The following is a 12,959-nucleotide window of genomic DNA, read 5'->3' on the forward strand; positions in this document are numbered from 1 at the left end:
ATTATTCAAACAGCCTCTTGTTTTCTGGAAACACAGCTAATCAACGGTCAATTGTAAGTCCCTGATTTGTGTGCCTTCGACCGTCATCCATTCTAACATGTTGTTTCTGAATGCAGCTTTATTCATTCCTTTTCATTATAGGCCCAAGGAGGTGATGGTGCAATTGAAAAGAAAAAGCATGCCATTGTCAAAATACAAGTCTTGCTATCGCCCAGCTCAACAAAGGCAATTGTCGTTGAATTGATATTTCGCCTTACCTGACATAAATTTAAGTTAAGTTGTGCGTTTACATGTGTGCGTGTACATATGTTTAATGAACTGCTAAATGTTTGTCTCATCCACCCTCAACAACGCACAGGCCCATAAACCCCATTGAAAAATGTCTTATTAATTTTAACGGCTGAAGATCTTGCATTTATTTTCAGACTTTCCTCTTGACTGGCACCTACATCATGTGTTTTGAATAACAAAAAGATTCATTTACAGGCCTCTCCAAACAGAAGGAAGGACTCAAAAGTGAAACATGAAGCGCTCAGTAGCTGAGTCAATTAGGAGTGTGTGCATACAGAGGAGCTCAATTTGGCAAACAAAATGACTGAGGGAGACTTCCTTTCAATTTATTAGTAGAGTGAGAACTTGCATTGAATTCTCAAAATACCAACAATCTATGCAAAATCTGTTTTCTGCAGTAATTCAGAGCCATATGTCCAGCAAAAATTGCAACAATTAAAGGCACTCCAGTCATTTTAACTATTCATTCGTCTTTCATACTGTGCAGCCTCATAAGGCTTGCAGTAGTATATCCCAGCTGATTTCGGGCAAAAGACAGACTATACCTTAGACTGGTCGCCAGTTAGTCATGGGGCACACAGAGACAAATAACCTTTCATACCAACACCAGCGAGAATCTTGCCCACGCCTGTGTTTGAAGATGAGTGCTGAAAACATGTGCTTAGGTTGAGAACAATTGAAGGCTGAAGCACTATAACACAGCTTCCGTGACTGAGAGGAAGAGGAATTCCCAATACAGAAGCATGTTGGGCTTCATTAATATCGTATTGGGACCCTCGACTCAAGGATGGCGGTTAAAAAACTGCAGTTTAGTCCAAAAAACAACCAAACTCATTGGCCACACATCATTTGTCACTTGGTCAAATCATTCCAGGAAATGTTTGGATCAACAAAGCTGAATAGAATACTTAAATGGACTATAGGTTGTGGCTTAGTTAAGACTAATCTATTGAATTCCGTAAAGTACCCCCTGAAGTGATAGTGTGGCCTTTAAGCATTGTTGGGGTTGAAAATGTTTGGAAAGGGAATTTCTAAAGGAAAATTACTTTCCAACTGCACTATAATCATCTCAAAAAAAAGAATAGCATCTGTAACTGTAACATTGACAAAGTTTATATTGTGGCTCTGCCCAAAATCTCCCATCTGCCCTTGCTTTGTCCCGACTTCCAGGAGGGCTCATTCGGACTGATATATGCAGGTCGATAGGAAGTTGGCTCGACTCTGCAGGCTCACCAATGCCAAGCTGAAGAAGGATGAATGTCACTGTGAGCCCTAATGTCGCATGAGAGATGCTACTGCTGCTTTCACCCGGAGACATCTGGAATCCCAGGTGCTACTCTGGCATTCCAGGTCTCTACTACAGGAAGCCAAAGAAAACACTGGCCAAAGTCTCACTGAAGCTTATCGCCCCCTTCGTAATGCTTTATGGGACTATTCATTGCACTCAAAGCGGCTATTTAGGTGGCAGCCAAAATGGCGGATATCGACACATTCCAATTAGCTTCTGTGTCTCCGCCATGTTTCTTACAAGACATGATTCTTCTTATCAGGCCCAGCTGCCTTGGCTCGGCTCTCACGCCTTGGTCTCAGTGCACAGTGAGAACAGAAACGCTCTGTCAAGGGGAGAGACACCCACAAAGACCAGTAAAGACTCATGAACGCCCTATTAGGGGTGGCATCCTCATTCAAAGTGCTGCTATGGTCCATGAAAAGAGCTGAAATTGGATTTGAACAATTTAGTCATTAAAACATGGCCTAAAGGGAGTTCTTCTCCCAATTCCCAGAGCAAACACCATGAGGAGAGCTAGTGTTGTATGAAAGATCCGGCAGGAATCAAACATCTACAGAAAGCAGCACTATTGTTGTTTTAAAATATTAAGAACAGCATCACTCATTGTGTTTATATGTTGTGTTTTTACACAAGTTACAGGAATTTGTTTCCTGACCAGTTATATAGATGGATAGCCCATAACTGTATTGCAAAGTGAGTGGAAGGTTCACTTTAGTTTGTTTGGGCTAAGTTGGCATATTGTGGACACTTGGCCAGCTCCCGAGCCTAGATTCCTCACAAGCCATGTGCTTATAGTGCCAATTAAGATTTGAAATATGAAGCATCATTGTAGAATGGTTTTGGAGAAACATTTACTCAAACTTCAAAGATCAAAACACTGAAAAATTAACTGAATTCGGCATATCAGGCTGCAAACAGAACTCTTGTAATATTTGCTCACATCTAGTGGCATGTATAGAGAGGAGGAAGAAGAAGCAATTGTCTGATGAACAAATAATCAAATGGACAACCAAAGGGAGGACAACTAAAATTAAACAGATCCTCGTCTCAGATGTATTCATTTTCACATTTAAACACCATCATCCATCTATTTTTCTACCCTAATTTGTACTCGTCCAACAATGCAAATGAACTCAATTTAGAACAAGCAATCCCCAAACTGTTTCAGATGGATGAACTTAACTGGCAGAGTCCTGACATTAACTTTTTGATATGAATTAGAGTAGAAACTGAGAGCAAGGCCTTGGCCTTGTCCAAAATTACTGGTTAACCTCACAAATTGCCTCTGAGAGAATATTCTTTAACATACATATACTACTACACCTTTTACAAACCCTTCCCAGAATAGTAGAAGCTGTCATAGCTACAAAGCACGGGGAAATGTCATTTTAAAACATTAGGGATTGAATGTCACATAGGTTTAGAAAAGAGTCAAATACTTTTGAGAATAGTATAGATGATCTGCTTGGATCATTTAGCCAATGAACAAAATACATTGACATTCAATTTAGTTGATTGCTAGTGTGCTGGTCTTCGGAGGATATTGCACACTGACAAGCCCCGCTTGGCCCTGTCAGCAAGACCCTGTCTTTTATTGCTTTTAGCAAAAGTCTCAACGTCTATTTGATGGAATATCACGTCACTTGAAAGAGGGGTTCATGTTCCCCCCTGGATTAATTGTAATTGCTCCAATGATCCTCTGATTTTCTCCCCGTAGCACCACCAGTAGGTCACATTTTCAATTTCACCTGTGAAATATCAACATCTACAAGACTGATTGCTGCGGTATTAAATTTTTGTCCCTTGATGAGCCCGGATAATCAGTGAGGCAGTTGAACAGTCACCACTGATATGTAAATTTGAAATAACATTTACATCATTGAGTGAAGAAAAATTGCTATCATCTATTTTATTTAGAAATTCCCTTTATTGGCGGCCCGGCGGGCAAGTGGCTATACAACCTCAAAGTTCTGGGGTCGAGGGTTTTATCTCAGATGGGCCACTTTGTGGAGTTCACAAGTTTTCCCTCTGCTTGCATGGGTTTTCTCCGGGTACTCCGGTTTCCTCCCACATCCCAAAAACCTGCATGGTAGGCTGATTGGGCACTCTAAATTGCCCCTAGGTGCGAGTGTGAATGGTTGTTTGTCTCGTTGTGCCGTGCAATTGGCTGGCAATGAATTTTGAGTGTACCTGCCAAGTACTTGATATCATCTGGGATTGGCTCCAGCACCCCTTGGCACCCATGTAAGGATTACCGGTTCAGACACTGAAGGAATAGTAAAAAAGAGAACAACATGTTAAGTTAGTCAGGTATATATTGCCTACAAAAAAATTGGGACTTGATTATTAGTTGCAGGCCCAGCCAAAACTATGAAAAAAGATGTGATTCATAGTCTGTAAAATATGGTAAATAATGGAACTTGCATTTGTAATTGGAAATGGAAATATCTAACAACATTACTTTATTTTTTTTTTCTTTTTTCAAAAGTGCAATGTCAGTGAACTGAATGTCCATTTAGCCATCTGCATGTCTTAAACATATGAGAAATATTTTCTTTTTAAAATCATAGTATGGTGCAATTTTACTTTAAAATATGCAACAAGATTAAGTGAGTAATAACATTAAAAAATAGCGCATTGATCAAGTGGGTGATTATAAAAGAGTCATAGTTAAAGAACACAATGTAAACCATGAGTGTAATGCATACTGATTAGTTATTCATAGTTTCTAATAGTTTACCCTTCTGATTTACAACCTTGAAATGTATCTATAGTCTCTGGGTTGTCAAATTTATCAAATTATTACATTTCACATCTCAATGGAAAGAATGGTTTTGATAAATATTTCCTGTCTGAGTGAATCCGTCTTGGTTCTGTCTCATTTGCGTTAGAATAGGGGTCAATATGAATGTTTCTGCTCATATGCTAGATGACAAATAGGCTTTTCAAAAGTGGCCGCATGCATATAAGTGGCAGACTGCTATAAAACAAAAATGGCTTTCTTGTTACTTTAGTATCTTTTCCTGTTTTACACTTGAGCTTTTTTGTCTCAGTGGCATGCTAGGACATGAATTTTTCTTCTGGGTGTAATTTGTGATTGATGGAAGCACTCTAGCTGGTGAGCACACACGGGACTTGAGTTTGTAAGAAAATTGATTATCTCTAACTACAAAGCGATGCAAAATTAAAAAGTGGAATGACTGAATATTCCAAGAAAGCAATCGATGGATTGTCTGGGCCAAGATTTTGATATGTTTTGTCTTTCAAGGAAAATGCCACCAAAAGAAGTCTAAAACTATCAACTGATTTTACAATTCATCACCAACTGATGCGTGAATTTGGCATTACAAAAGACACGAAAAGAACCTAAATACAACTGAGAAAACAATTAGATACATGGATAGAATGAGATGATTGGCTGTTAAGGGGAGCATAAATAACGGGAGCATGTGGAGCCAGACAATGAACAGAAAGGGAAGACATAAACAAGCAATGAAGAAACAAACCCCAGATAACTTCCAGAATTATATAAATATATATAGATATATATAGAAAAAAAAAATAAATAAAAAAAAAAAAATATATATATATATATATATATATATATATATATATATATATATATATATATATATATATATATATATATATATATATATATAATATAATATAATATATATATATATATATATATATATATATATATATATATATATATATATATATATATATATATATATATATATATATATATATATATATATAAATATATATATATATATATAATGTTTTTATTTATTAACTTACTTATTAACTATTAATTTGTCTAAAATGCCTTTCCTATTTCTGCATTCTCACCCTCATGCTACTGTGACAAGGAAATTTCCCAAATACGGGATGAATAGTTATCCAGTAAATGTTTTATAGCCATAAAATAGTTATAGAGATAATAAATAACTAATAAATGGTCAATTGGCTGTAAACATCATCACAGCATGTAGGATCCCAAGTCTTATTCCACTCAAAGGTTACAAACGTTAACATGAATGTTAATCACAAATTACTCAAGTTGGATAAATGCGGACAAAATAGGTGATGATTTCCTGATAAAAGACTTGACTCTATCAAATGAAGAAACAAAATCATTAATTCTTACCTAGCAAGACTCCTTCTCGGCAGTTTGATTTGTTATTAATGATGACGTTTTTCATTTCTGGAAGGGGATGAGATAAATTATGAGCAAGAGTGAGTGATGAAGGTAATTAGAATGGAAGTTGTCTTATTATAACCTCTGCACTTCCACTTTCTGCAGTCCTTTAGGGACTTTGGACTTTGACTTTGGTGAATGGACGGCAACGAATGAAAGATTAATAACATCCATCCATAGTTTGTGATGAAGCTCTATGATCATTAGTGAAGCTTCCCACTTAGCTGGAATGGCACCCTAAAGGAGACGACAGAGGTGTCATTTATTCATATGTCAAAATGTGTCAAGAAAGAAAACGGACATTGAACCATGACATTGAAACGCAAGCAAGGACAAAAATTTCAAAATATATCTATTCTTTAATAAGAAACAATATTATTCAAAATTCTCATTGTATTAATAATATTTGAATCTATACAGCACTGATGAAAAGTGTTTATTTACAGAACTAGCAAGAATTTTGCTTTTGGTAATGCGTGCAATGTCAAGACATAATTTAGCATCTCGTATGATACAGACTTTAAAGTGGGTACATGCACGACTTTTGGTCACTAAACTTGTACTGGTACATAACTTGGTGACAGGATTATATAGCTGAAAGTAAAATGTCGATGTATTAGATTTGTCCTAATGCTGGGTTCGACATGAACCCTTTCCCTTTTCTGTCCAGATTAAATTTGGAGAAATTGTAAATAAAAATTGGCACATGAGCCTGTTGCACATTAAAACTGGTTCAGGCTTCAAAGACACTCAGATGTACCATTTTTTTGGAGCGAGTGGTTAGCGAGTCGGTCTTACAGCTCTGGGGTCCCGGGTTCAAATCCTGGTCACGTCCCACCTGTTTGGAGTTTGCATGTTCTTCTCGGGCCTGCGTGGGTTTCCTCCGGGTATTCCGGTTTCCTCCCACATTCCTAAAAGAAACATGCATGGTAGGCTAATTGGACACTCTAAATTGCCCCTAACTATGGGGGTGAGTATGCATGATCTCCTTGTGCCCTGTGATCGGGTGGCCATCAATTCAGGATAGGCTCCAGCACCCCCTGTGAGCCTAGTGAGAATAAAGAGCTTCAGAAATAAGATGAGATGGGTTATAAGAGGGATTAATGAAAGGATTAAAATACTTAATTGATCTAGTTTCAAGTCAAATTAGTTATCCATTATTTATCACAGTACTTGTAACAATTTCTAAATGTTCTAATAATTACTATTTAGGCTTTACAGACACAGAATTGTTGTGTTTCACCAATAGACTAATGCTGTGACTTGTGAGTGCATTCAGTGTGTGTCCACTACACACCTTTGCAGCTTCGCACAATTTGCAAGGCACTGGAATTTGATCCCTCTCGGAACAAATTGAGATGCCCCACACCTACGGTGCTCAGCAGTCCAGCGGCTCAATCCGGCTGCATTGTGCTGACTGGAGTTGTAGTGCACACCTACACAATGGTACTTTGTTGCCACGCGCTGCAAGGAGGAATACAGTCCTAATGTGTTTCCTGTATGCGAGGGTGCATCAAAGGTATGAGATGAAGGTTTGTGCAAGCATGTTTATTTGCAAACAAGGGAACATTTGTTTCATGGAAATGTTTTTGGAAAGTCTGAGTCTGTGAGTACCAGCACAGCTCACAGGAGAATAGTGTGTGGGTTTTAGACCCTAAAACAACTCTGGGGAGCTAGCCAGGGGCTTTAGGTTCATCAGATTGATGTTGCAAATCCCCTTGACTCACACACAAATGCATACTTAGAAATATCCACAAACACACACACACACACACGAAAAGCTTGTTTTCAGCCTCTTTGCTCCCTTTTCTCCTTCCCCCTGCCCTCAATTTTCACCTTGTTTTATGAGATTGACTTGGCTTTGTTTTGGGTTACGAGGCCCAAGGCAAAAGAATACAATGAACAGCGTACAATGAAACTGCTTTTAACCAGTGATGATGATGGTAACCTCAATTTTAGTGGTATACCACAGCATTGTGCCTCCGCTTTGCATCAACGTGAACTACAGGTTTTTTTTAATTACTTTAATTTATTTGTGATTGTTTGTTTATTTTCCTATACTCTTTTTTTGATACAGAGCATATTTATATTTATAGTTGTATTATGTAATCTACCATTTACTTTCCACTCTTTTGCCTACCTTTTAATGGGGTGTGTATCAATCTGTCCTCATTTTGATACATTCTGTTTTAGTGTAGTAAAAGCCCAAATCCAGACAAAATGGAAAACAGTGCGTGTCTATGTGTGAGAGAGACAATAAAATAGTGAAAGGTTTCCTTCCACGTCGCAGGAAAGAGAAATTGCGGCCTGCAAAATGAAAATGCCAAACAAATGAGGACGGATCAGGAGCCTGAGAGTTAGCCACCCGAAGCAACCATTACAAAGACAGATAGGAGGACCTTCATGAATGCACACTCAAGGACATGGTCAAATATACACAACAACATACATTAGTAAAACACTGCCTTTTCAGAAATAAAGACGTTGAATAGATAGGGATGGTCATTCATTAGAAAGAGCCATAATGGCAAATGTAAAGGACTTCTAGCTGCACCACTACAGTGCACAAAGCGCTTTTCAGAACTTTATATTTAACCATTCATGTGAACATTCACGTGTATTGCGCCAAATATTCTGAGCTGGGATTTGAAACAATTAGAATGTATAGGCCATATGTATAGGAAATATAAAGATCTACTGTAAATCTGCAAAATATCTGTCATTTTACTAATCTATTCAAAGACAACAGTTAGAGAACAACCAAATCATCCATCATTCAAGGGGTGCTGAATCCCAGCTAACTACCAGCCCTAAATCAGTTGTCAGGCAATAGCAAGGAACAAGAAAGTGAACAACCATTGATGCACACACTTATACCCAAGGACATTTTTTAGTGCTCAATCAGCTTGCCGTGCATTTTTGGTGTTAAGGGAGGAAGCCGGAATCCCCGGAAAAATCTCACGCCAGCACGGATAGCATATGCAAACTCAACACAGGAAAGCCGGAGGCCAGAATGGACCCTTGATCTCAAAATTGTGAGGCAAATTATATGAATTTCCATTTCAGGGTTTCTGAATATTCCTTTGGTCAGCGCATCGGCCTCGCGGTGGGGGTCCTGGGTTCAAATCCAGGTCGGTCCACATGTGTGGAGTTTGCATGTTCTCCCCGGGCCACTTCTTGCAAGCTATTGCTATAATCAAGCCCTGCTGAGGCAAAAGCCAAAAGCAGAATCATATTTGATCACATATTGAACAAGCTTAATGGCTAATACACACAAGGAGTGATTAGAGTTGTGAATTACAGTCTAAATATTACTGCCAAAACAACAAGCTCTTTGTTTTGAATGCATGCATGTACGAGTACTGTCTCGTTATGTTCATAATGTCCAAATGTTTAACTCACACCATTGTCATTCTGTCTCCAGGAGGCTGGCCTCTTTTTTAAAATTAATTTTTAATCAAGCTGGGGGCCGCAAACATGATGTGATTTGGATCCTCGCACAGTGTCACTCTTGTCACTTGCACGTGCAAATACCATTTGGACTGAGGCCAAAAGGACACCAACCGCCTATTTTTTAGAGGTCAGCCTTTGAGGTGTTAATGCCTACTGTGACACACCCTACCAACTGCTACCTCACAAAGTAAAGTGACATTTAGCTGTGTATAAGGTCATACAGTACTCTATAAAAATGATCTATTATCCACAAACAAGGGCAAAAAATGTGAATAGTTGTTTGTATTATTCAGTATGTTCCCTGGAATTAACTGAGGCATAATGTCAGCAACATTTATGAGCTAACCAATGTAATCTAGATAGTGTCGTAAGCACACTGATAGAATGATATAAAAATAAATAATGTAATTCATATGGTGTGGCAATTGCCATTCCAACATCCCATCAGGTGCATAGTTATTTTCCTCGCAGTGGGACAAAAAGACACAACATCCCAAGGCCACAACTTCTGCAGCAATAAAGGACAACAAGCAGCTGCAAGCGCCGGGAGAGCACTTAACATCAATCCATTAAGAGGTTGAGACGCAGCACGGGCAAAGAAATGTGAACAGCACACACAGACAGGTGGAGCACAAGAAGCAAATTAAGGCAAAATGAAAGAACAACACGGGAGGGCTGAAGCAATGAAGAACACATGCCCTTGAGCCCAACCCAGCAGTGGGAGTTAATTAGGCAAAGAATAGTAAAGATTTAGCTAGTGTGTGCTTTTTTTTTTTCTTCCATTTTTTTTTAAATACAATGGTACATACGAGCAATTTGAGATACGAGTAAAATTTTGGGCAAATATTTATCTTGAGATACGAGACAAATTTTGATATACGAGCTGACAGAGGACGCGAGAGGCTGCTCAAAGGGTTGGAATTAATTAATTTGTTTTTAGTTTATTTCTATGGGAAACGTTCATTCGGGTTACGTTAAAATCTATGTACAGGCTCAGTCCCGGAACGCATTGAGCTTGTATCTTGAGGTACCACTGTAAGTCACGTTACATGACCTTAATGTCAATTTGTAAAGCTCATTTAAGATCTGTACAAAGACAAACTGGAGACAATAATCAATGGTAAACCAGAAAATATTGTCATAGAGATAAGGTGGGCCATAAAATGAAAAAAAGCTTACAGCTACACAGTTAAATATTTCAGCTTTTAGTCTAAATTATCCAAACCTTGTAAAAGTGTCATCTAATTGGCAAGCTACTAGATTCCCATAAGAGTGGTGTACGATTTTACCAGCTTAGGGGATAAAAGAGCAAATACTGCTCTTTGAAAATGGCATGATTGGGATGTGCATTGTCGAGAAGAATGTATTACATTTTGCTATTCACATTAAAGAAAAAAATGACCTAATGACCAACTTAATGGTACAGGGGAAAATCAGGAGTGGGAGTAATTTTGGCTTGGAGTAAAATGGAATCAAGAGTCATTTTGGAAAAGTGGAATGAGATGGGGATTTACTATTTAACTCAGGCACAGGAAATGGAAGAAATCAGTGTGAAAATCCACTCCCAATTTATGCTCAACAATCAATTTGGTGTTCCAAGTAAAATGAAATTAACAAAAATCTAAAGAAAATTGCATCAACAAATCAACAAGAATTGATCCAAAATCCACATTAAAAAATGTACAGGCATATTCTGACCAGCTTTGCCCTCTGCTCCAAAAAAAATGTTTTTATTCCAATGTAGCATGTCAATGTATGCCAGTTCAGCATGTACGCAGATTGCCATAACAAGGCTTAAATAGCACTTCATGTCGAGCTTGCATGTTTTGTCCCCGCCGGAGACAACGAGTGATTAAGGGACTTAGTAGAGCTTAGCGACTGTTCTACACATTGATCCTGACTCAGTGCTCTTAAAACACATCATTTTATACCACCTGAGCCTATTTGCATTGACATTCCCAAGCATATGGCTGCAGCTGAAAACAAATGGCAGGCTTCTTTCTATTTCCGCAGCCATTAACGTGTATCTGTCGATGTTTCAGCAAATGAGAGCTCTTTGGAATCCTAAGCTGCAACTTTCAGATGGTTCAACAACTGTATGAACCCGTTGCACTGTTAGAGTACAAATACTCAATACCTTGTGTGCAGAGTGCATTTAGGCGACATCAATGAATTTAATAGCATGTCAGGTAGTGGCGACCTTGACTTGCGTTTTTACTGGAATGCATCAATGGGATTGCATAAGTCACGTTTAGCGTTACTGAATCTCCAGATGAGCCAGTCTCCAAGGATTGTGAGCACATTACAACTCCCGGCCAAAGATTGATTTAGCAGTTAGGTTCATGTGTTGAACTACTGTACATCAGTGCTTCACCTGCTCAACAGCTGTAAGAAGAACAAAGATAACAATGAGAATTTTTGGGGATAAACTATTTTTGAACACATCAACATATATTCATGATGAAGAGTTGTATTAAAAACACACATACACAAACTTCTCCTTATGGTGCCTCCCAATAGTAAAACTTGAGAATTATTTCATACACCTATTTTGTTGTTGCCTCACAGTTATAATGGCATGCAAGTGAAGAAAGTTAAAATTGTACGACCAGTGACTGGTGAATTTACATTCTTATTCAGAAGGAATGTGTTCAATTTTTTTTTGCAAAGTCAACTTATCACAACACGTATTTTTATCATTTTTGAGGCTCTTTTGAACTAGAAAAGCACAGTCAATCATGCACACCAGCTGCACACTGTGTTCCTATTTGTAGTTCCAGTCCTGCAATGAATACTGCTGGATTGTGAAGTACAATGAATATTTATAATAATGGCATATGCCCTCTCATTTACCTATTTGGAAATGAGGGGATTTGGGTATCCTATCTGTTAAAGCCTTCTTAATATATAAAGAGTAGCTTCTCATTCCCTTTCAGTCACATTTCTGACATAGGGCAATGAGATTCCTCCTGAAAGTAAATGCACTGTTCAACCACCTGAAACCGACAGAAATTATCCCCTTCACAATGAAACAAAGTATGAGATCGTTTCAAGAAAAAAATGGTTGAATTCATTACATCGCACGTTTAAATATTAAAAGACTAAGAAAAATATTTAAAAGCATTTAAATGTGTAGTAAAATTATTAGTGTACATATACAGATTAATTTCAAACATACATTGAAAGTTTTCACTCAGTCAGACTGTAGTTTTTCACGTCATTACCATCCAAAATTATATGTCTAGATCAGGGGTGGGCAAACTATTCCACAAAGGGCCGCAGTGGGTGCAGGTTTTCATTCCAACCGATAAAGATGACACCTTGTCACCAATCTGGTGTCCTATAAGTGCAACCAGTGGATTGCAGTCAGTTGCTTCTTGTTTTGTGCAGAAATCCCATTGGTTAAAGTCTCTGTGCTGGATCAGTTGGAACGAAAACCTGCACCCACAGCGGCCATCAAGGACCGGTTTGCCCACCCCTGGTCTAGTTGGTTGTTGTGCGAGGACCATGGAACAAATTAGAGAATTTACATATAAAGTACACGTCTACTTAAGAAGTTTTCAAGTTGCGAAAAAAGTCTTGGAACCAATGAATTTTGTAAGTAGAGGTACGACTGTATTTTGGTTTACTATTTGGTTAAACCTCAAAGCCAAGATACTGAATTAACTCGCAGTACCATCACAGCAGTATTTTAATGAATACAACATAATATACACA

General features: G+C 38.1%; 1 protein-coding gene across 1 annotated transcript in view; it reads right to left on the bottom strand.

Moving 5' to 3' along the window:
* The window catches only part of LOC144209719 (uncharacterized), a 10,659-nt gene extending 6,849 nt beyond the window's left edge, over positions 1-3,810 (bottom strand). The window contains exon 1 of the mRNA XM_077736170.1: positions 3,773-3,810. Within this exon, the coding sequence (XP_077592296.1) occupies positions 3,773-3,793 (21 nt within the window). The 5' untranslated portion in view covers positions 3,794-3,810. The remainder of the gene's footprint in view (positions 1-3,772) is intronic.
* Positions 3,811-12,959: the final 9,149 nt, after the last annotated feature.

This window comes from Stigmatopora nigra, chromosome 16 (assembly GCF_051989575.1).
Source record: "Stigmatopora nigra isolate UIUO_SnigA chromosome 16, RoL_Snig_1.1, whole genome shotgun sequence".
Lineage (NCBI taxonomy): Eukaryota > Metazoa > Chordata > Actinopteri > Syngnathiformes > Syngnathidae > Stigmatopora > Stigmatopora nigra.